This window comes from Bombus vancouverensis, chromosome 10 (genome assembly GCF_051014615.1).
Source record: "Bombus vancouverensis nearcticus chromosome 10, iyBomVanc1_principal, whole genome shotgun sequence".
NCBI classification, from domain to species: domain Eukaryota; kingdom Metazoa; phylum Arthropoda; class Insecta; order Hymenoptera; family Apidae; genus Bombus; species Bombus vancouverensis.
The window spans coordinates 1,273,090-1,297,522 of record NC_134920.1 but is presented as its reverse complement, the minus strand read 5'-3'; the positions used below and the strand labels follow the sequence as shown (position 1 = coordinate 1,297,522).

Here is a 24,433-nt window from a genome sequence, read left to right as displayed (position 1 = left end):
TTGTTCCGTCATATTAAAATTCTCTCATTTAATCATAAAGCGATATTAAGTAAAAGATTTAACAGAAATACACTTATCACCTTTTTTCCCTTATAATGTTCAAATTGAATCGAGATGTATCGCTTAAGAAATATTGTGTACATTCGGAGCATCGATACGAATGAACCGAGAAATTTGCTTAGGCCTGCAATAGATTTAAGTCAAAACGAAGTCACGTGAACGAGAAACAGAAACGAAGTAAAGAGGAACGAAGCGGAAAGAACCCGGAGCCAAAGACACGGCCGAAGGGGGGAGGCAGGACAAATGATAACGATACGCCGTTTTTCCGAGTACATGTAACTATCTACGCGATCTTTCGTGACCTAAACCACGGACGAATATACGCGTGCATGCCAGCCGCTGGTGAATGGTGCACGCGCTCCATTATTATGTACACAGCTACGTAACTTGTGACATTTCTTGAATGGCATTCAATTTTACTATCTTTAAAAGATGCCGATTATTTTCGCCAAGAGGTCGATAAAATTGTAAATGTTTTCGTTATGGCGATTTTTTTTTTAACACGGAAAGATAAACGTTCGATCGAGATACCGAAAGTAACATTGAAACCGCTAAAAACTACTGAAAGAGGCACGACTCTATCGATTCACATTTTTTATCCAAGAATATCTCTTTGCTTCTTTCAAATAAATATTTGTGAATCAGAAAAATCTAGCAAATTGTCGCTAAGAAATCGGATAAGCAAACAGCTTGTTACACGGCAGGAATTACGTTTGTCATTATCGTTCATAAATACGCGAATGACAAGTCCGAGGAAAACAAATTACATAATACTTCCCACAGACGATACGTAATACGTCCGTTACAATGGTTATCGATAAAGAAGTAGTAATGCAGTAGTAGCCGATAAACGATTCAGGACATTCGTTGATTGAACTCTACTTTTCGGAAGTTATCCTCGCCTATAGTTCGAACGCCACACGAACAAATACTTTCCACAAAAGCATCGATACATCGGTTGCGAGGTCATCATTCCCATCGCTAATGCACACGCAACCACGTGTGTTGCGTATAGACGTGCGAGGACAACCTGCAGATGCATGAATGACTCGAAATGACGTGTGTTCATTGAGCGCCGCTTGGCGTGCCGACTTGGTGGTATTTCTCAGTTGCTCCCAGCAAGGACACGACATATTTTCTGTCTTGCGTAGGAAAAGACTCGAACCGACTGATTCTGATCGCTATATTACTATAATCGTTATATCACTATATTTACTTAGACGTTCTTCGTTTATCGCGACAGTATCTAAGGGAAAGTTGTTCATCAAATTTCTATCAGATTAGCCAAGTTACCTGAGTTCAAGCAACTTGAATTCGATCTATCTGATATCTCTACAGTCGTGTTAGAAGCTTCGTTTAGAGCGACGAAAAACTTTGGATCGATTTCATACTTCGACACTAAACTGTAGAACTGCAATAGAAGATTATGCTCGTAATAGTCATCCATCTTTACCGTATAGAAACACTTTGTGAGCATATGATACGCGCTATAAGAAACGTTCTAAAATTTCATTAGCATTGTAACGAAACGCGGCTATCATGTTTATATCGGTGAAATTTAAAACGAAATTGAAAAACATAAAAATTACAAGATATCTGTTACAATCGTATATTTCGCAGAGATCACCAAAATATTTGAACAGATGATTATTCACGAAGAACATTGTCCACATTGTATGCTAATTTCTTGCTAAATGTGTAGATGTTTATAATAAATGATCCGCAGCTTCCACATACATGTTTTAATCAATTTCAAATTTTACCTACGTAATCACGATACTTGCGTCTCGTTACGGCATTGGTGAAATTTCAAAAAGTTTTCGTATGGCACACACGATATATTCATACAAATATTCTGCAACGAATGTTCAAATACTTTCGTGAGTCACTGTATAATACTATCAGGGATTGTACCACTTTTCGATAAAACATATTTTCTTTGAAAACGAGAAATTTGTGCGTATCAAAGGCAGATACTTAAGTATTTCTACGTGATGCTACGAGTTCTAAGCGTAATTCCTTCTACAAAATAAAATTCAGATTTTGACAATCTAACCAAAATAATCCACACAACGATCCACACTCTTCATCACGTCAACAAAAGAGGTCAATTCTGCTCCGACAATTTGTTCGTACCAGAAGCTCGTTCCTATCCTGTTCCTTCGACAACTGTAACAGGCAATATCGATGACTCGGGAGCGCAGTGGTATCGGCGAGGGGGCGACAAGGTGGGTAGGGGCGAGTACGAGGCTGTTGGAGCTTGGGAGACAGGGGAATGGAGGAAATGAGCGCGCACACTTACGCTTACGCGTACACTCGCGTATAGTAAATGCGTGTTGAGGCGACCGCATCGGTAAACCGATTAAACGACTTACATAAGTTCCAGTTGGCAGAGCCTCGAAGACACGTAGATTCGATGAAAAAAGGGTCTCCGGTGGGTTTGAGAAGAGGAGACAGACAGAGAGCCAATGCAAACGAGAGAAAGAGAAGCGGTTCGGCGCGATGCGGCGTCGGGAATCGATGATACGGACGGGCTGGAACGGAAGAAAAGGAACGTGAGTGCATTGCGCCCTGGCGTTCGCCACGGATGCATTTCCTGTGTGCACCGTGCACAAAACGATATCCTCGTTTCGAGTTCCTTCGCTAATTATGTTTCAAATTTACCGATCTACCGGCGAGAAGGAAGCGGAACAGTTATACCTACCATTAAAAAGTTAATGAGTCATGGTATCTCCCTGGAGAATTTTAAGTATTCCTGATTCGGCGGTCGTACTTCGCTTGCCTTCCGGTATTTGATCGCTCACGCTTCTCGGTCTTCGAAAATTAGCAACGAAACCTCAGCGTTACGCTGTTAGCGTATTTTCGAGAAGATCGAACTTTTTATCAAGTACGAATATACGCGAGGCAAACTCCTAATTGAACAGGAGAGATAACAACAAGGAAGTTATTCTACGTGTAAAGACAAGAAGAATAACGTAGAATTATTTTCACACATAGGATGACATGCTGCAGATTGTTCACTCTGTTGTCATGAATTAGTCAAGTTCGCATATCTTTGTCGGACTGTGAAACACGATTTTCCGGAAACGTTGTATGAAAAAAAATTGTTCTACATGCTCGATTTATCCTTTCATATAAAATCACCTCTCTGTCGATTATACCAAGATTACTGCGACACGTTGTATACATTATTGAAAATTTTTCTGCATTCTTATCGTCAGATAAGTAATCCCCTCTCGTTTTCGCGAGAGCCGAGCGAGCGTCTAAAGCCGCGGATCGTAACGCATGGCTGGAAAGCACGAAAGAATGCCATCGGACGGTCGATCTCTGGCGAGTTTCTTCTCTGGAGCCTCGTGACACTGTACGCTCCGAAAACAAAAACAGGAAGAAGGTTACGCTGATACACTCGAGCGCAAATCGTCCGATCGATCCTTCTTTTCTTGTGAAACTTGTGATCTTTATTTTTATCGCGATAATTCGCTCGATTATTTTATACAAAGTGAATACATATACAAAACACGTGAGGCTCTCATATATCATTTCCTTTTTTCTTCTTCTAATGTAACATCATTCTACTTTTTTTGCTCTTCTATCTTCTTTCTCTTTCTCACGCATACACGCTATCTTTCTCGCTGTCTCTCAGTCACTCATTCATTCGCTATCTTCCTCCGATTCACGTATCTACACCTACTCCCCTTTCTGTCTCTCTTCCTTCTCTTCCTTGCACGTGTGTTCTCGACACGACGAAACCGGAAACACGTCGGAGGAAACTGTATGCGAGACACGCTTCTGCTTCCACGAATCGATCGTGAGTACCAACACTCAGACGAGTTTACCATTCGTGACAAAATTCGTCGTCATAATTAATACCATATTTTGTTTTCCTCTATCCGTATATCAATGTTTTCAATTCACTTTATAGAGAAATTCCACGCATTTAAACATTCAATGTTATAAATATTAAAGACATCCGTGAAAGCTCGCGAGAATATATTAGCACTATATCCCTATTGCACAATTATGTTTCGGCAACGCGACTTTCGCAGCTGAACTGCGGATCTTTACGTAAATTCACATTTTCTCGAACACAAACGAGTAAGTCGAATCTAAACATTATCGTTTTCTGTATCAAATACCATATATATCTTTTGTCGTATCGTATACATTCTGTATATTTTCGCATTTTTAAATTTCCTAAAAATGCACGAACATCCACAGTTGAAGCTAAGTTAACTAAATTTCCCCATAATAAACCAAATGTTAGTTAGTGCGAGAGTTAGAAAAGAAGATAGAGGCGATTAAATTTCTACATTGCATTCGGTAAATTTTACTAAAAAGAACGAGGGATAGAAAAGATTATCCCTCGTTGGATTTTTCTTTGGAATTGCCACGGGAAGATGGACGAGCCTCGTAACAAGCCCAAAAAAGACACGGCGCGAATAGAGTGGCTTGTCGCGGGCAAGGAAACCGGAGCGTGTGACGTAGGATTGATCGCAAAAACGGGAGGAATCGTTGCGGTCGAATCGTCGGTGGAAGAGGAGAAAGAGAGAAGACGGAAGTCCCATTTCGTTCGAACAGTCACCGCCTTGTTCGCCTCGCGCAACCGCATGCGAGGTAGTATCGGACGAAACTCGTTCAACTCGTCGACGGCTAATTCAGAGATCTAAGTGACCGGAAACTAGAGAACGCTAAGGACTTTTCTTCAATTTCTTTCGTTTTCGCTTCCTGCTGCATGGTTATCGTCCGAGATCGAATTTAGCGCGAGCACAGGTATATTGTATTTCGTTTCTCAAAGATCATCGACGTAATAAAATTGTTCCAAGGCCCCTCTTGTCTCTCTGCTCTATAAAACCTATCAGGATAATTTAGTTTCGATACATTTACAATCTTCTGGATCCTAGAAGTCCTATTCCGTTTCGTTATTTTGTCTTTCTGTGTTTGCCTTTTTTGCCCGCTTCGTTCGGCCATATCGTTCAAAAAATCTCGTTTTCCAATTTCAAAAAATATTTCCAACATTTATGCAGATTTCGTTTCCAACTATTTGCGAGCTATTTTCCTCGGTTACACGCTATCGAACTGCTATGGCGAAATCTAGTTCTGCTTTATGGTAACAGCTCGATTCAGCAGCGATCGGGAGGTTACGTCCGGTTTTGCTAATCGTAAGACACGGTTTTCTAAGACACGATTTGTTAACGATATTCAATTGTACGCATTAAACAATTCAACTATTCGACATGGTTTCTTTTCGTTCTGCGTGTTCTCGTTGAGCCCGGCGTGAGCACGGTGATTAAGTACTGCGGAGTTTTTGGATCGTTTGCCTTTGTTGCAAAGCTTTCGAGCAGAAACCGTCGTTTCGAACCGCGCGGCCTCGTTTCGAACTTGATGACGCGAAATTGTTATTAAAAATTATTAAAAATAATATTCGACGCTACATGATTAAGTTTTGACTTTTGATTTCATATCCATTGCTGTGTTCAGTGGTACTGTACGCAGTTCGTGAAAACATCGATAACAGCGTTTACGTGACACGAAGAAGAACGCGTCACTACATATCGATTAAGCGAATATGTAATTCCGTGCATCAATCTTCTATTCGTCTCGGAAAACTTCTAATCAAAAGAAACGTTGATTCTGCGTGACTTCTAGCTTGAGCGATTTTTATCATTATTTCTCAAAACAGGAATCACGTGCAATGAAACCTGAAGAACGTTTCGAAGGATCACAGAATGAAGCAAGGCGTGCGTCGATTATTTGCGTATATCAAGTACAACGACAGAAAGATCAGAAAATTCGACGTATATATTACAATTCGGGAGAACGATCGACAACGATCAGAAACGAATCCAAGATGGTCTGTGTGCTCGTTGATCGCAGCCCTCGCTCCTACATTTGTCAACCCATAAAACCATCGATGGAGCTTCAATGTTTCCACCCAGTCCAGTATGTCCTAGAGTATCTGGAAGAGCTTTTTCAGTTCTACCATCAGTTGCCAATCAGTTTTCACCAGATCGTCCCTGAAGTATTCCTTACAGGCGTCTATGCTTTGCCTGCTTATCTGTAACATAAACGACGAGAAACTTTGCTAATGAAAGTCAAATTTGAATTGAATTCGTTTAAAAATAACGACGACGATCACGTCGTAAGAACGTATTACGGAAAATAAAAGAACAGTATACCCAGAATACACTTTGTATATACACGAGTTTCTTGGAAATCAAGCCGATCAACTAGTTTATGTAAGAACGTACATTGTCCAAATGCGTAATTAATATACAATTTCTCGAAAAGCAAGAAACTTGAATTTATTTATCATAAATCACAGTAAATCAATAGTTATATAAATACAAATGGCAAATTCCAAGACGAGTTTTACAGAAAGACATTTGTAATATCGTCAGAATTTCCAACTTTAAAACGTAGTCGATCAGTGTGGTTTCTGAGCTGACACACATACAATGACTGAATCGGAACCAGCTCCACTTTCCAATAACTCGATTAAACGAACAAAAAACAATGCAAGGTCAATCAAAATCAAATCACATTTTCAAACGTGATATAATCTTGTAGTCGACCAATATTCCTAACGATAAATTTTAGCATCGTTGAATATGAAACCTATACCTTTCTTTCTCTATCGATAAATACAAATAAAATATCAAAGCTGGCACGTTATTAATGCAAACCCTTGAATCATCATCAGGGCAAACTGCAAGTAGAAAGACCGTTTTAAACGTTTCTCCTCGTCTAGGAATAATTTCCTTGAATCGGTTTTCGCGAGGACAGGCGCATGCTCGCGCACACAGTCCATTCACTAACGTAACGCTTTACAACTGTTTCCGCCCCCACTCCCGGCCGGAAGTCCCGTTTCATTCATGGATCGGTCACAATGGTGGTTTTACGCGGCTATTGAGGACGCCTGCCTCCCGCCACGCCCCTGCTACTTCTCCCCCACCATCTCATTCTCACTCCCTCCCTCCCCTTTCATTCCCTTACCTTTCTTTCCCTTTTCCCTTCCCCTCGCTCTCGCACACGCTCCCTCTCTCTCGTTCTCTCGCTTTTTAGTTCTCTCTCGTACGCGCGTACACGCACACACCACGCACAGATCTCCCACCGTACAATTCTTTGCCTCTCTTTCTCCGTACCGTTTCCGTTTCATAGCCTCGTCTCCGTTGCTTCGTTCCCTTGTCCTCTCACGGCCCTTTGTCACTAACCGAGCAACGTTGCACGAACAGCAGAAGGGTCCTCTCCTCGTGAAACCTTTTTCCTATACATCCAGATGATTTTTCCAGCCACGGATTTTCGATATCTTGACATATACCCACAAGGACACGTTGCAACCTAACGCCGTCCATACTAACTTTGATTCGTGTTTCGTTCGTATCGAACGAAGAGCCTCGCCTATTCTCACTTCTCCTATCAATTTAATCACAGGTCGATTTTATCGACTTTTGATTATTGAGTAGTCTCGATGATTTTACTCTGCACGATTCGGTACGGTGTATTTTTGAACTTATGGTTGAGCAGAAATTATGGTGTAGAATTTAAGAGGTCAAAGAGATGAAACGAAGGAGGGGAAGGCGAAAATTCTGTTGTTGCCAAGGAACGAGCAAAATCGTCGCTTGACAAATCATCGTGGGAACAAGGTGATTCCGGGGAATCGATTCTACGAAGCAAACGGTAACGACGACTTCCGCTCGCCTTGGCAGCACACAAAGATACCCAAGCCAGACGGGCTGTGCACATATAAGTGTTCACATGGTGTTGAGTACGCGTGCACAACCGGAAAGCGTGGATAAAGCTAGAGGAAACTGAGTTGACGCTATTGAACACGGAATTCGTGCTATGCTTCTATGATAAAGCAAATTTCTAGATTTAGATAAAAGAATAATATGAAAGCCACTAAACCGCGGAAGTTTATGTACTTATTGAAAAGTTACGGAAATATATCTATTGTACTGTAACATAAATTCATCTTATTTTTATGCATACATATATTATGATGAATATAAAAACAAGACGAATTTCGTGCGAATTATATATTTTGAATATTTTATAATTAGTATATTATGTGCATTCTATGTATCTTTGAACCATTAAATTTCCCATGAATGCACAAAGATTCACGTATGATCCACGTCTCGGAAGCCAAAACGATCAATTCCATTTTATACGAAGCTCTCAATTTCATTTAAGTTCATATACACAATTAATATCAAACATTTCAAGGAAAAGAAAGAACTTATTTTCATGAATTTATTCATCACAGAGGAACAGTACAAACTGCTTATAATTATTACTTTCCCTTACATTTCAATTTATGGAGTTGATCGGTATAGCTTCTGACTCATGTAATCAATTAAGTGAAATTTATGGGAGCTAAACACGTGTGTCGAGCACACGATATTCGCTTCCATTAAAGTATAGGGCCGATTGATTCACAGTTGATATCCAAAGCGGAAGACGGAAAAGAAAGAGGCGAGGTGAGGGGAAGGAGGAAGAGTGGAAGTTCTGCGAAGGCCGGAAGTCGATGGTGGACGCCTGATCGCTACCGGATGTGCATCTTCCTTTTTCGACCAAAGTCTTGCATACTAATAAGGATCGTTTCCGTCTCGCTCGCTTCTGATTTCGATGAAATTGCAAAGCTATGCGAATCGGCTCGGTGCACGAGGGAAAAAGCGAAACGTATATACTCGGTTCTCTAGCGGAATTTCATCAACGGCCAAGACCACCTGTCGATCAAATTCTTTCGAAGCAGCTGCTTCACGAAACTCTGAAACGTTCGCCTTGTAATCGTTCCTCCTTTCCTCGTAATCCCGCACATAAACCTCGTGTGCTTGCACCGCATTTTGCACGGTTTAAACGTACGGCGCTTCATTATTTCAGAGGCTATCAAACTCGCTAAGCGAGCTATTCGCTTTCAAAGAGAAAATTCGAACCGCAGAATTACGTTCTTCTTCTTCGTGATAACGATCATTGATAACGAAATTGTGCCGGCATTTTTTTAAAGTATGTACCCTCTTATTATACGTTCCAGAATGGATGGTACGTAAGATCAACGAAACCGAGATCATAAACATCGATGGTGGATACGGAATAATGTTTCCTGAATTAAGCAATTGTCTGTAATGTTCACGATAATATCCCGTAAATCGTCCATCCAATGTTACTGAACTCACTCCCGTGGATGAATTATAAGATCAAAGGCCTACCTTGCTCACAACGAAGTCTTTCTCGTCGAAATGACGGCCGAACATTTTCGGCGCCTCGCCAGGTATTGGCTCGATTTTCACGCAGACTTCCTGACCTTTCCTCGCAGATTCCACGGGCTTATGGTTGTATTCTATGCTCGTAACCATACCCAATTCGACGAACTGCAAAGTCAAACATAAGCATTATAGCATAAATATTTTAAATCTATCGGTCATATTTTTACTAGTTATCTTACAATTATTCTATAAATATGATCTATAATGCCTATAAAAATTATTCACATACGTCCTTATTATCTAACGAAATTTCTAACTATTTTTTATCAGGTACTACATCTCATTTTCATAGTCCTATGAAAATACTAATGAATGATACGATAATAAATGATATGATAATGAAATTTAATGATATTTTCAGCTAATTAATTAGCGTGTTAATGCTATGATAAATAAAATAACCTGCAAAATACTTTCCGTAGCCACCAGATATTCCCTCGCGAGTGCTGTGCGTTATCCATTCTCTAATTTCGAACGTTCTATGTAAATAACCGTCGAGATGCCTTCCAAGCACGACACAGGTTAGGAACATTTCATAAAGATTTCGAAAAACACGGGGAATTTTTCGCATAGACACAGCTCCATACGCAGGCTGTTTCGCAGCTTCTGTCGCCGTGTCTTTTTTCCATCCTCGATCGGCGTGTGTCTCTTTGCGTGGGTATAGCTCCGCCTATGCATTCCTTTCTGCGACCGGAAGTCGAGAGAAAACCGAGTACCTGAGCATTGCGCGTCGTCAGGGCCGACTCGGACGTAGGTTGCTGGATCCTGTGGGCCGTCGTACACGCGGTGATCTTCGAATTTTTCACAGAATTTTGTCCCATTTGTGGCCACAGAATTATGCGTGGGAAAAAATAATCGTAAACGAGAAGTGCGCCTAAATCGTTGAAGAAACAGTCGAGGAAGGTTCATGGAAAAGAATAACGAATTTCAATGGGAACTTGTAGTGTATTGGGATTTAAGAGCACCCTATAGAATGGCGTATAGTGGCAAGAAAGCTCGAGCACGTCGTTCAGAATTGCGTTATTGCCGTAACACACCTGCAGCTGCAAGAGCGCCAAGTGGGCGATAAACCCGGACGCAACTTCGCTTGGGGACACGCGCAGATTGCCGCTTATCCTTTTCAAAGAATTGCCTATAATTACGCTTAATTAACCGTTGCCTTCTTCGAGAACTCGCCAATCTATTCAAACCTTTCACGATGAGACTATATGTATAATAACATTGGTACACCTATTGGAAGAATGTTTACTCTTATCGTTTCAATTTTATTATGGAACATCTATAGAAAGATAAAGTTATTTCTTGTTATTTCAATAATAAGAACCAAAAGGGAAAGCTTACAAAAGATCTAAGAACTTACTTTAGAAATTTAGAAAGATGATGTGAGAAAAGGGGCTCATTGTGAATCGTCTATAGCAAGATAATGTTATTTCCTGTTACACCAGTAAGAACCAGAGGGAAGAGCTTATGGGAAATTCGAGGAATCAAAGCAGGAATTAAAAAAAAGATGATTGAAGAGGAAAGGGCCGAGATCGAAGCGAGATCGAAGGAAGTAGAAGCACGGTATCAATCGATGGACAATGACCGGTGGAATATACTCGGTCTCGTATTTCGAAACCCACGCCGAAAGAGCAATATGCCCACATACACGCTCGTAGTCGGCTCGAATCGAATCACGAGGCTCGTTCTTTGTCGCCTTGGTGTGCTCTTTTCTTGTTGTCTCCCATATTCTTCCCGTTTCTCCATTCCTGGTTATTTTTATGGTGTTGCGCGATCGTCCAATTTTCGACACTCTTCGCGTCCTATCGCACGCATTACCATATATACGTAATTGCAAGCGTGTATTCCCAGAAAGTACGCATCCTTGTTCGATACGCTCGCCTTCTAAGCTTCGCTTCTTCTGTCGCTTTTCTTTCTTTGTCCGCCTTTTTTTTATTCTTTCATCTAACGCCTTGTCGTATATTAAGGGCTTTGTATATAAAGTATAAATGTCCATGTTTTATGGTTAATAATACTATTTATATATGTTTTTATGGTTTTTACGTTCCACGTAGTTTCACGGCCGAGCATAAGTATTAGATCGCCTACTCGTTACAATTGTTGAAAAACTTTAATAATAATTTCTAGGTTTACGAGCGTTTCTTATACACCTATCTCTACAAGGAACCGTCAAATTGACGGGTAAACGAAAATACGCATTTTCTTTAGAAAATCGATTTATTCAAATTAAGTCTGAATTGAACAATATTAAGCTTCACGTTTAAATAAATTATTAATAAGTAAAAAGTCTTTTTTTTTTATTATCTCGGAAATGATAACAATAATATTAACGCTATAGGGTAATCATATTTATTGAGCACACTTTTTACAAGTATACTGAATTTTGTTTGTGCATTTTCCGCATACGATCTTTCTGCAATATATGCAACAATTATTTCTTCTATCTTTTTTTGCAGTAGCCCACTTGGCAACTTTTTCGCACTTCTGACGTTGAAAGACCCAGAAATGAAGCGTCTGTTCTTCGACAAAATATGAACTCCTTTCTGGATATTTTCGATCCGGTGCACTCTTTGCGTAATATCCACGCGTTTATCGCTGCCAAATCTAAAATATTGAAAAAAAAAAACTTGAAGGGACCATCGGAAACTCCTTGCTTTCACACTATATTTGGGTGCCATCTGGTCAACGACGTCCACACCAAACTTTGTTTTATTATAGAAAGCAATGGTTTCTGGATCACCTTTATAATTGTCTTCTACTTGTATATCTGTATTTTTGGTGCTTAGAAGGAGGACTTTTGCGTTAGGTTTACTTTTATACACGGTAAGCGTGCAGTTTTCTGATTTATATATGTCGGAGATGGAAAGACAGCGGGATTTCCCGTCCGGAATGTTGGGAAAAACCCCAATACACTAGTCCAGACTTTTACTATAGCCGCCCTTAAGTAATAAAAATAAGAAACAGTCTTAATGTTCCAATCTGACTTTATGACGATGGGTTTGGGCTCGAAGTGACATGGCAGGTCACCGGACGTAGCCACGGTCACGGGAGGGACATGTACCTGACAGAGGTATGAAACGATTATATGGCTCTCCTTAAAAACAAAGATTAACCCGAGAAGCGGGGACAGGAGTATATAAGGGCAGCCTCTTTTGGATTAAGAGAGTTAGAGTTAGAGTGTTAAAGTCGTTGGATGAATTGCCAATTGAATTATCCGAATCGAGTAGTACGTTGATGCTTGTCCTCCCGTGGATCGTGGATTCGTTATCGAACCTGAATTCGCTGTCACCATCATCTCGACCATCCTATTACCATGACTCATAGCCTCTATATACATATAAATTTGAGGAAAACAAAGTCATCTTGTCCTTTTTTCCCTTGAGCATCGAGTTTCATCTTTCCCCATATAAGGGATACCATTCAAAATATATTTTGTTTGGACGTCAACTGCAAACCAAAACTTGATGCCAAATTTATGAGGCTTATTATGCATCGTGCTTTCGTTGGAAATAATTGTTCATCTATTGAGATATTTTTATATGGCTTGTAACAAGCCTGGCTATTACTTATAAATCTGTTCCATATTTCGGATATCAGCGCAAATTTATCTGTTTATAATCTTTTGGAGGCTTTCAATGATCTCCCTTCATATGCGCCCGGGCATATAGAATTCCTAGAAAACTGCGCAACTCAGCAACTATGATTGTCCGTCTTTTTTTAAAACTCGATGCGCCTCGGTTTCAGTGCAATCTTTTATATGTTCCATTATGTGTCTGTCAATTATCAATTCGAAAGCACTAGTTACACAACCCGGCATAATATTTCTCTTAGCATAGCCAGTAGGCCCTGTGATATCCTTGAATATCATACGAACGGGCGTCCTACCCCTAGATCCGCCTGCTTTCAGTTTTATCCACTGTGTCCCGTCAATTGCAATTTCAATTTCACCCATTACATTTTGGAATGTGCTTGGAATGCTCGTCCTTTCATCCTCGGAGTCAGAACTAGAAAAAATACGCATCCTTTTCTTGTTACGACACACTTTCAAAAAGTTTCCCTCTTCATTATCCGAAGATCCTTCTATCTCTCCACTTTCAGTGTATTCAGAACTTTCACTGTCAGCTTCGCTTTGGCCTAATTCATATTGATCTTCGTCGGAGGTATCCTCAGAACAATCTTCATCGATGTTGACAATTTTGTTCAATATCTTATTATATCTCTTGCATTTACTCATGATTGCTAGAAAAGGGGGATTGGTCAAAAAAAGAAAATACCGTGCCCAAATTCAATTATCCTATTGTAAATACTTACAATAAGTGGAGACAATGATGGGAAATGTCTACAATAACTGAAACTTCTGCACACTGTCTTTGAAAAACGGTTTGTTTATGAAATCAGCTAGCCCGTCAATTTAACGGGTTTCGTAGAGATAGGTATACTACATACAGATTTCAAAAATTAGAAAGCCTAGGAAAAAATAATTGTGTGTATAAATTCTCTAGATGAAATGACTAATTTATGATGCAATGGTTAAAATTAATGCTATGGTTTTTGGGATATTTCATTTCGAGGTTTGAAATCCGTTAAATTGACGAGTCCCGTAAACCTAGTGTTAAGTATGAGTCCAACTAAGATAACGTTCCTAGAAACTTTTACAATTGTTATACAGCTGTAAAATATTGAATATTATATTATAACGATATTAAAGGACATTATAAAGTGTTGAAAAAGTCGACTGTGATAAATGGACGAATATTTATGCGGTTGACTATAAAATGCAAATAAGGCAGGTTTATGATAAAATAATTAGGCTGTAGGGTACGAATAAAAGAGACACGTAACAAAGTAACTAGGCTGTACGACGCGAACGAAATATTTATAATAAAATAAGTAGAAAGTAAAAGCAGTGAAGTTCAATATATATTAAATATCAGCCAGTATCTTAACAGTGATAGCCGACAGTGTACTACGTGTCTTTCGATGCTTTGTTTTTCGCGGTGCAAAAGTGGCGTGTTAATTCGCGCGACACCGCTGTGCGCTCCGTTAGCAATGCGACTGGGAGTAAACAGGTTTGACCAATTGTTTTTTCGAATTCGAGTGGGAAAATTGCAGCGCGTCTCGTTTCGTGTAGAAGGGAGAAAGAAGATGGGAACGCGTTTGGCGAGAATTCGCGACGTCTTCCTCGTCTTCGCGTGGGTTACCACGGATCTTTTTTCTTCTTGAGCGTTTCAGCCTCGGAACACGTGGGAAGCCAACCATGGGAAAACAAGAATTTTATTTGAAAGAATTTATTTTCTACTTAGCCCGAACTGGAATTTAATTTAGTATGTTAACAACGCCATATTTTAAAAGCGAACTATTTCACCCATTCATTTAACATCCCACGTCGTCGTCTTTCATTCTCTCTCTCTCTTTCTCTTTCTTTCTTTCTCTCTTTTTATTCGCACTTTACTCGCCTCGTGCGTTATCTCTATGCCACACGATTGTGTATCGCCAGACGATACGCGGATATCAGATACTTGGTACCGAAAGGAGCAACTAATTAAATACCAACGTTTGTCGTCCGATCTATCCGGTGATCAGCGTCACTCTAATCTTCCCGTCCGGAAACAAGCACTCGCGACCAACTTCGAAATATTTGCCTTCCGACCTAATTAGCCTCTTACGAAATACCCTATCCAAGATAGGCTAAATAGCCTATCCAAGAAATTACTGTAAAACCCATGGAAACTGGTAGACGTTATAGCGCCGATTTACAAACTTTCATCGTTTCATATTTTTCGACTAAACGTTTAAAATGTAAACAACCGCTCAAAGCTATGGTTATAGAGTATGCGCGTTTTAATGAACTGTCGTTCTGAGGTATGAAACATCTGAAGATCATACGCTCATAAGAATCTATATACGTTCGATTGCTCCAGCGTATTCGTCGAAATGACATCTCGTCAGAACAACAACAGAACAGGCATTCGTTATAATCATGGCTAATTCGTATTTATCATGCATCATATTTATTTACGTGTCACCCGGTCGGTAATTAGTAATCACATTGCGTATCAAACTCGAGCACATATATCTCTGGCAGGCAGGATTATTTTTGCTTTCATTCAACCGCGTTCCTTTCTCGTCGGCGTGCGTACACAGTCAAGTTCTCGCAGCCTGATTCCCTTGTTTACGGTCGCCAAGAAACGTGCCGTGGCACGACATGACGCGGTCCCGGCCCGTGGACACCCGATTCGAAAGCCGGCCATTCTGAATGAGTCTAAGTTTAGTAAACCGACCAACGAGGCCAACGTGGCAGCCGATGTACTCAAAGAACGCGTATCGCAGTCCAACTGTGAGCGCGCGATACAGAGTAGCCAGAAGCGTGAATCGTCCGACTGACATCACACGAGCCACGCACGCTCTCGCACCGCAGGAGAAACCACGGAAATTTATGTTGAGCTAACAGCGCAGATTTAACAGTAATTACCGACCATCTTTCTCTCCTGGCAACAGACCTCACTTACATCGTCCCGGAACGGACACGCGATTAACCTCGATGCCATCATCTCCGATAATTGCCAGTTCTATCCGAACAACTTATCTCTATCTGATTGATATGATCGATTACCCAGAACAAAAAACTGATTACCTACGTCGGCCGAAGCTGCACGAGCTTCATTAACTCTATAAAACAAGCGCGTCCTCTCGAAACATCATTGCAAAGTTTTTTCCCCTTTTCCAACGTTTCTAACTGTCTTCGTCTAGGCTTTGCGATTTTCTTTGATAAATGAGAAAACGGTATTTGGTAAAAAGTATAAACAGATTGTAATGAGGTGTCTGTATGATGATGTCTATATAGCAGCGCGTGAAAGGATTCGAATACCTGTAGAAATCTGGCTGCTCACGTGTTATTGTAAGTACATATGCGTTCATACATAAATGTCTAAAATTTCCATACGCAGCTTCAGATGGATTTCAAATTTTAGCGATATAGTCGTGACAATTGTGTTTCCTTACGGTATTAATGAAATTTCAAAATATTTTATATAACACGTAGGAAAGCTTCCGCTGTATAGATATGTATATGAGCTTCTCAGAAACCAAACTAATTAACTCCACCTTTACATAATAGGATTCACAGATACATAATTAATATTCATCTGAAAGAGAATAGAATTTATTTCTCACAACAAGATAATATAATCACAAGCTTCACAATAAATTTAGAAAAATATTGTGATTTTTCATTGCGTTTCAATTAATACGTTTGATCAGTATGGCTTTTGAATGATCCATATATCGTAGATAGAGGATTAAGAGGAAACAAGGAAACGCATCGATCATACGATTGCCGTTTTGGCTTATTTTCCGAATCCCACATTTAATAACAGAACTGCAAGAATAACATCGCAATCTATATTATATATTCATATAACGCTTAAAAAGACAGGACGCAAATACGGGAGCCACCTGTATTGCAATCCCTAGCTCCGTCTCGATCAAACTCTGAATATTTATCTTACGATTGATAAAGCTTCGAATAGAAAACAATATGATGTTCGAATCGTCAATGAAAGTTGTTTATAGAGGAATTCTAATTTTTACGTTTCCTTCGTTCAAGATGGGTTTCCGTGGAAGACAGACAAAAGAAAGACGAGGAGAGGTGGAAAAGGGAAAGGGAAAGAGGGTAAAGGAAAAGCAAAGCGAAACGAGACGAAAAGAGGATCGGTGTTGGCATACTCGGGAGCAGACACAGCGCAGCAAGTGAACGCGTGAGACGGGAACCGGAAGTCTATTTTCGTGAGCCGCACCGATTTAGAAAGCTTTATAGTTTGTACGAACCTCAGCGGCTAACAGCCAACCGCCGTCGTTGGTGTGGCTCTCTGCTTTAAGTGCATGCACAAAATGAGATTTGTGCGGCATTCTTTCTCCCTCGCTCTCTCTTTCGAGACCTATACTACTATAAATATTAGGGAATATTGGCTCGTTTAGAAAGTAACGAAAGAATTTTTTTTTAAACTTGGATCGTATGTTCTCTTGATAAAAAACCGCTAATTAATCAATCTTATTTTGAACCAAGAGTAACATCTGTTCGAACTTAATATTTTAATATTTGGTAAAAATTCACGATAATTACTCGATAACGATACATACCTGAAAAAGGATTTCTTCAATCCTATCAAATACAATGTAGAAGATATGCACTATTGGGAACGCTATGAACTTTCTAAATTTGAAACTTTCAAATGCAACGTAACATTTTCAAGTCGTGTACTATGTATTCCATTTTCAATAAAAAAATCTCCCAAGATATATATTAAAGAATGTAATACGCATCAGAAGTAACCATTCAACGTTATCGCATTTGCTACGAGTTTTGTCAATATCTCAATGAATGGCTAATCAGTTGCTTACATCGGTCACGTGTGCGATATACCTTTGATCTATCGGCTACTTAATGAGTCGGACGGATGCGTCGATGAATGAAATCCCCACTACCAGCGGCGATGTCCTTCCTTCGTTCGCAATCAACATCATTGAATGAACAACTGTTTCTGAAAACCTTGCTGGTATCTACTCTTTACACTTCGTATTTGATAGTATATCTGATAGTTTATGTCTCTTACACGTTGCGAGAACATGAGAATAAATCAATTAACAACACGTTAGAAACTTTTCCTAAACAACAAGACCGGAGAATCAGGTTTGCTGGTCGATATATCGATTCGAGCCCAAAGCGTTCACACCCCCTGTTTCTCTGGTGTCACGTGTTTTTTACATTTGCTCGTTTTCTTGTACATAGATACATTCAATTAAAGATTCCTCTAAATAGGGAAAAATATACGTAAGTGGTGGGCAAGTGACATTTAAATTCGATACGTCAAGAAGGAATCCAGACCTGAAAGTAGAACGATATGCATATTCTGTTCCGAGCGAGGAACTCGCAAGATTCGCTCTGTTTCGTCGACGATGCGATTATAGTTCGTATTCGTCGTTAACAAAATTAATCGCGAGCCTGGGTAAAATGATCTACTCGACATTGGAAACTCGACATCCGGCCAGCAGCGTTTCTCTCTCAGTTTCTTCTCTCTTTGCCTCTCTTTCGCCTTTCCTCCGTCCTCTTTATCTCTCTTCCTCTCGCATCTCTCTTTCCCAAGCTATTTCTCCTTTTTTTTCCTTCGCTACGATAGCAACGTTAACCAGCTGCCTACTTAGAGAAACACGACGGAAGGAGAAAGAGTGAAGGGAGGAAGGGAGTCGACAACGAGAACGAAAGAGTGAGAAATACGTATGGAAAGGGGAGGGAGAGGGAAAGGTTGGAATGAGGTAGAATACGCACATACTAACGCATCGATGCCATTTACTCACCAACCACATCCCGTCTTTCGGCCTTCCGGCTTGTCTCTAACTTTCGTGGAAACGCCTCTGGCTTCCTTCCGGTCGTTTATCACTCGGTAGACGCTCTAAACGTAGGTACGCTGTCCCACGTATGTTCGTTTCACCCCCATCCTCAGCTGTCTCGTCACCCTTTCCTATCCCTCCTCATCTAACCTTCTTTTCTTTTCGTCTACTTTTTTTTTATACTTTTTCCTTTTTCGTTTCTTTTCATTCCTCTTTTGAGGGGGCGGCATCTCTTCCACTTATATGCCCTTCTTCACCACATTTTGACCTTTCCTCTAATATTAGCCGAGACGTTTTTCCCTTTTGCGCGCACGGTCGCGTCTAGAATGTTGTTCGAATGCCATCCCTCTTGTTCTATAAGCACGCCCTTATTGGTATTTGCGAATAGTTCATGAACCGTCTGTTTGTTATCTGTTTGCATACTGTTCACAGACATAGATTGGTAGAACGTACAAGTGGTTCACAAAAGTATTCGAACGCTTGTAGAAACCTTCTATGAATATATTGTATGTATTATACGAAACATTCTGACATTTTATTAGCGATATAATGAGAATCAACTATCGTGATTATATGAATAGTGTTTGAAATGTATCTATTTTTGCGATCAGATTTGTCCCAAGTTCTATCAATATAATCATAATTGTTTAATGAAACTCCAATATGTTTCGCATTACATACCATAATATTGGGCTGTCCGAAAACTTCACAGCGTTCTGATTGCAAAATTTCTATCAAATAACGTCTAATTCTACTTAAAAGTTTCCCCGACGACCTAACGCATTATATTCAAAAGAAAGTTTCTATAAATGCAAAATACTTCGACGAGCCACTACATCTCGAAGAAATGTGCCACGTTTCTTGGTGTGAATCCTTTTAATCCTCCGTTTCTTTTTCTAGTGTGTCTCTATATTGCGTCGAACGTCTCTCGCTACAAGTTAGTGAAAAATTTGTACAGCTCGCTATCGTGCTCGATAATGAAACACGTTTCGTATTCCGTTCGTGTGCTCGTTAATTAGCTTCCCTCGCAGTCCCGCTCGGCCAATCCGCTCCGACGTGTTAATTTTCTACTCGCAATCAGTAAATTTACAAATATATTCTGGTACCTGCTACCGGACGAGAAGGAAAACGAGGGGGAGATCGAGAGTAGAGAGCGCAGAGAACAAGAGAGAGGGAGTGAGAAAGAAAAAGAGAGAGAGAGAGAGAGAGAGAGGGAGAGAGGAGATGGGAGGGAAAGGAAGAACGTTACGAGCGGCCTTCCGCCGGAAGGGGACTCACACACGACGGAGTTTCTAGTTCCTGTCACTCCGGACGGGAATATAATTCGTGGTGGTTTGAAAATCTTCTTCGTGTTTCCTTGATATAACTATCATCAAACGTCGAACTACCAACCGACGGGAAGTCGCATTTAAATTCGTAACGCCGTTCCGCTAATTATGCCTGAGCCGTTATGGCATTAAAATGATACCTAACATTATGATCCTATGTTATAACATTTCTTTACACAGATAACATTTTTGACTGAGCATCGTTTTGGAGCATATCGAGTCTGTGACTTTTTGTATTTTAATTTACGATTACTTTTAATGACTAAAATCTAAGAATACGAATCCCAAGGTGTAGAGACCATTATTTTAGAACGTAAGCGTATATTAGTTGAATATTTAAACTGTACAATATGCATGGTTTTTATATACGCATAATTTTTAAAATAATGGTCTTCGAGGTTCAACCATATTTTCACGTAACGATGTGTGATAGATATAAAGGCATATCGAAGACCATTTGATATTATCAAGATTTAGATAAATTCTAAAATTCAGGGAGGAAAGAACAATTTTTTCTGTTACGTCCGATATCGTTCGAAGGTTAATTGGAAAAATATCCGTTTTAATATAAAAGAACGAGATATTTAATCTTCCTTTAATCTCTTTGATTAAATGATAAAAAGTAAGGAAAATCAGAGCGGAGACCTTTTTATAAAATTTGAATAGGACTTCACGCACGAAAGATAGCGTGTTGTTGAGGCTGTGATGATAAAAGAGTCTTTCGTCTTCAGAGACCTTTTGCCTAGACGGGCTCTTTCTCACCGGCTACTCGTCTAACGCTGTTCGAGCTTCCAGCTGTCGTGACACGACTTCGTAAAAGGGACTGAAGCATCGTCGACAAGGGGAGCGTGCTTTAACGAGACACGATCGATCTACCCTCGCCCGTATCGGCCTATTCAGTTGCATAGGAAAAAATATGATTCCAGGTAGACAGAAAGTTACCAGATAAGCGTAACATACTATCCCAACCTTTTGTCATATAATCGATATTTTCTTTTCCAAAACTGATTTCCTGCTCCGTTCCAATCGCTATCTCTGATACTAGCCGTTTTTCATTGAATCTAATCGAAGTACAATGTAAGATCATCATAAATCTTCCATCTCTTTAATGAACTTTCTAACACGGCATAATGTTGTTAAATTTTAAAGAAATTGTTCCTTTTGTTAACTATGCTATGTTAAAGTACATCCCTTTAATCATTAAACAATATGAAAATTAGAAAATCAACAAAATTCTACTTATCATATTTCCCCCTATAATCTTCAACACATATCATTAATTCTACCATTCGTTCGATCCTTCCATTCTTCATCTCATCGTCGTTCATGACATAACACTCTAACCTTGTGTTCTTGTAAAGAAATTCGATTATTTTTCAGCCTTTCACAAATCATATCATTAATTCTATCAGTCGTACGATCATTTTTAGTCTTCGATCTTATTATCTTGTTACTTATTTCAACAACCTCGAGATTCCTATCAGTGTATGAATCCTATTATCGCGTCGACCAAGCAAGATGCGCTACAAATACGATCAACGATCGACTATCGAAGCGGATAAGAATGGAAAAATCTATCAAAGAAAAGTAACGCGAACATAAGTTCGGGTCATCGAGCGACGAGCAAGAACACCAGCGGACGACTAGAGAAGAAGGAGGAAAAGGGATAAGACGAAGAAAAGGAATGGCGGAACGGCAAGAAAACGGCAGGCTAAAAGAATCCGCCGGATTTCCGCTCGACGTTAAAGCGCCTATCGAGGCCGTTGCGCAACGCGCGTATACGCCCGATAACGATGGAAGCCGTGGAAATACCTCCGACGTTGTTCATGGACTTTATCTTTGGAAACCAATCGTATTTTCATCAATCCTACTCATTTCCTGCCCATTAATTCGTTATTTTCGTCGAGGCATTTCTTTCTTTTCTCCCTCTCCTTCTTTTTTAAGAAGTCGATTTTTCAATCGTCTTAACGACTTCTTAATTACTGATTCGGCTGACAACATATAAACCAACATGTATAACAGTGTAATAAAATTCCACGTAAAACACGAGCAGAAAGAGAGAGACAGTGAAACAGTTAGTTCGCTTTCAAAAACATGCGATTTAATGGGTATGATCTTCATGTTCGCGTATTTACAGTGGTGTACAGAAATCTCGGGTCAGCTGGACTTTTCAAGTTATTTCAAGTTATTGGAATCAAAAATTGGATATTACGAGATCGAAATGTAAATCCTGATAAAGAAGCTGTTTCATTGAAAAATAAGGATATGTGCAAATACTTGTAATATAAAGTAATATTTTTTTACGAATAAGTTGTATAAGTGAATAATATTGCTACGGTGAAAAACCGCCAGTTATTAAATTCATACTGAACCATTTGATGATCAACAACGCACGAGACGGCCCTAATTCGGCCAATGTTTGCAGAATCACGTACTTAAAAGTCGTGTCGTCTTTTTCTGTACGAGCTTCGTATGTTCCTTTCACGGCGCACCACGTCTATCGCATTCCTCTCATTCGCGAATACAGATCCGTTCGAGATTCGACACGGTGACTTCAGAACTGACCTAACCTGACCCTGCTCACTAACAGGCAATCGTGATACTCGACATCCGGTCTGGATAATCGTTTGCTAATAAAAAATACCACGACAACCAGAGACACGAATCAGATCTATTCACTATCGTTTATGTATTCGGTATCTACTATACTGTCTTACATAACTGTGTATGGATGTTCATTCCGCATCAAAGCTATATGAAACAATAACTTCTGCAATTTCCAATTTAATTTATCAACTAACGATATCAGTGAATTGACAAATGACAAATAGACCGCTGAGTTACAATATGCGTCATTATAAGAAATTTAATTGTAAAATTGAAGTTCTAAGAAAACAAAAACAGTTAAAATATACTACCTATTATAATATTTACTATTATTTATATCATCTTAAAAGTACGTAAATCATTTGTTTTTTGAGAACTGAACGTCGTTCATGTACTTACGTAACGAAACTAAGAAATTAACGAAAAGTTGAGTTAATTAATCAAGATCGCGAACACCGTCTGACAATGGAATTTCAGTCGAACTTAAATAAAGACTAAAATGCAACGAAAAAGCAGGGTAGGGCCGAAAGGAGTGTGTACGGTTTGGAGTTGAGGACGCGTGGGCCAGCAACGTGGTCGGAACTGCTTTCTACGCGCGGGCGAGAAATATGTACTCGTTGCACACGCAGCCGGTAATACAGCGTGTGACGTGCACGTTACGAATTTTACGCGTTGCTATCACCCACATACGCTTCGATATTATTGAATCGAATAATTTATACCACCATTTGCATTTGAAACGTAACCGCCGGACCGAAAGTCGCGGGGCTTGCCAACCACTACGCCTCGTCGCCTGTCACCTCTTACGCTTTTTTCCCTCGTTTTACTTCAACCGATCGTGTTAAATTAACCGCAAAGATTTAATGCCGCAGGTCATACGGGGATATCGTGTCGATGCTTGTCGCGACCGGAGAAATATTGGAAAACGATGAAAGTGGGATTGAACAATTTTCAACGCTTGTCGTTTATCTATGCTGCTGTTAAATGATCGTATAAGAGAACATAAATTTACATATGCCAAATGACACGTATAATTCATCATTCACCATAATAGAGAAGCACAGAGATTTCTCTATTTGAACTGAATTTTATCCACAGTTTCCTCAAATATTAGCTTTTTATGGTTATATTCAGCTCGTATTAATTTTCATTGACTGCACACTAATAATACACCGTGAAAGTAAATGTCCAAAGAGTTAAAATGAAACTCGTCTTAAGTACTTCCGATTTTGCTTTCTTTTTGCTATTTTAGAATACTTCTCACTAAATATCTTAAAAAAGCGAGAGTGTCTGAATGCACTCACAAATAAACCTACAATATAGTTATTCGAATTATTTTCTTGTTCCTAACATCTTCTCCTGCTGAATCTAGAGCATGTACATGATATTTTCTCATTCTTTCGTTATAACATTAAAGAGCAATAGTGTCTCATAATACTACAACAAATATGATTAATCTGTGCAAGGTTCAAGATTAAATCTCCAGATGTTGAAGCTTAGATAACTTAAATAATCCTACTTTATTACATCAAACGAAGAAAAACACAAATATTTACGCGGTCTAAGCGATAAGAGCAACGAGAAGACAAGGACTGGTATCACAATAGATTGACGTTCGAGTTTGACGAAATAATTGAATGTTGTCAAGCCAATAATTGAATGTTCGTTAAACGAACACCGGGGATACTTATGTCTAGATAAATCAAGCCGTTCCCACGCAGGAAAATTCGAAACGATCTTACGCAAAGAACGCGACTATTCGAAGGCGAACCGTTTGCCTAGTAA

The 24,433-nt window shown here is 39.6% G+C and overlaps 2 protein-coding genes across 5 annotated transcripts in view; both read right to left on the bottom strand.

Annotated features, from left to right (window-relative positions):
• Nucleotides 1-5,799: 5,799 nt before the first annotated feature.
• The window catches only part of eIF5B (eukaryotic translation initiation factor 5B), a 31,475-nt gene continuing 12,841 nt past the window's right edge, over nucleotides 5,800-24,433 (bottom strand). For all 3 annotated transcript variants that reach the window (XM_033338919.2, XM_033338920.2, XM_033338921.2), the window contains 2 exons: nucleotides 9,270-9,431; nucleotides 5,800-6,115 (listed from right to left, as the gene is read on the bottom strand). In XM_033338919.2, the coding sequence (XP_033194810.1) occupies nucleotides 6,008-6,115; nucleotides 9,270-9,431 (270 nt within the window). In that variant the 3' untranslated portion in view covers nucleotides 5,800-6,007. The remainder of the gene's footprint in view (nucleotides 6,116-9,269; nucleotides 9,432-24,433) is intronic.
• LOC117159249 (uncharacterized) lies at nucleotides 9,735-16,465 on the bottom strand. 2 transcript variants are annotated; one of them, XR_013059394.1, is made up of 3 exons: nucleotides 13,638-16,465; nucleotides 12,067-13,565; nucleotides 9,735-11,930 (listed from the first exon to the last, which is right to left on the bottom strand). XR_013059394.1 is itself a non-coding variant. In XM_033338932.2 (2 exons), exon 2 carries the CDS (start codon nucleotides 13,558-13,560, stop codon nucleotides 13,024-13,026), a length of 537 nt encoding a protein of 178 aa, XP_033194823.2. In that variant the 5' UTR covers nucleotides 13,561-13,565; nucleotides 13,638-16,465; the 3' UTR covers nucleotides 9,735-13,023. The 2 variants fall into 2 exon arrangements, 1 of the variants encoding a protein (XP_033194823.2); XM_033338932.2 differs by having other exon boundaries at nucleotides 9,735-13,565.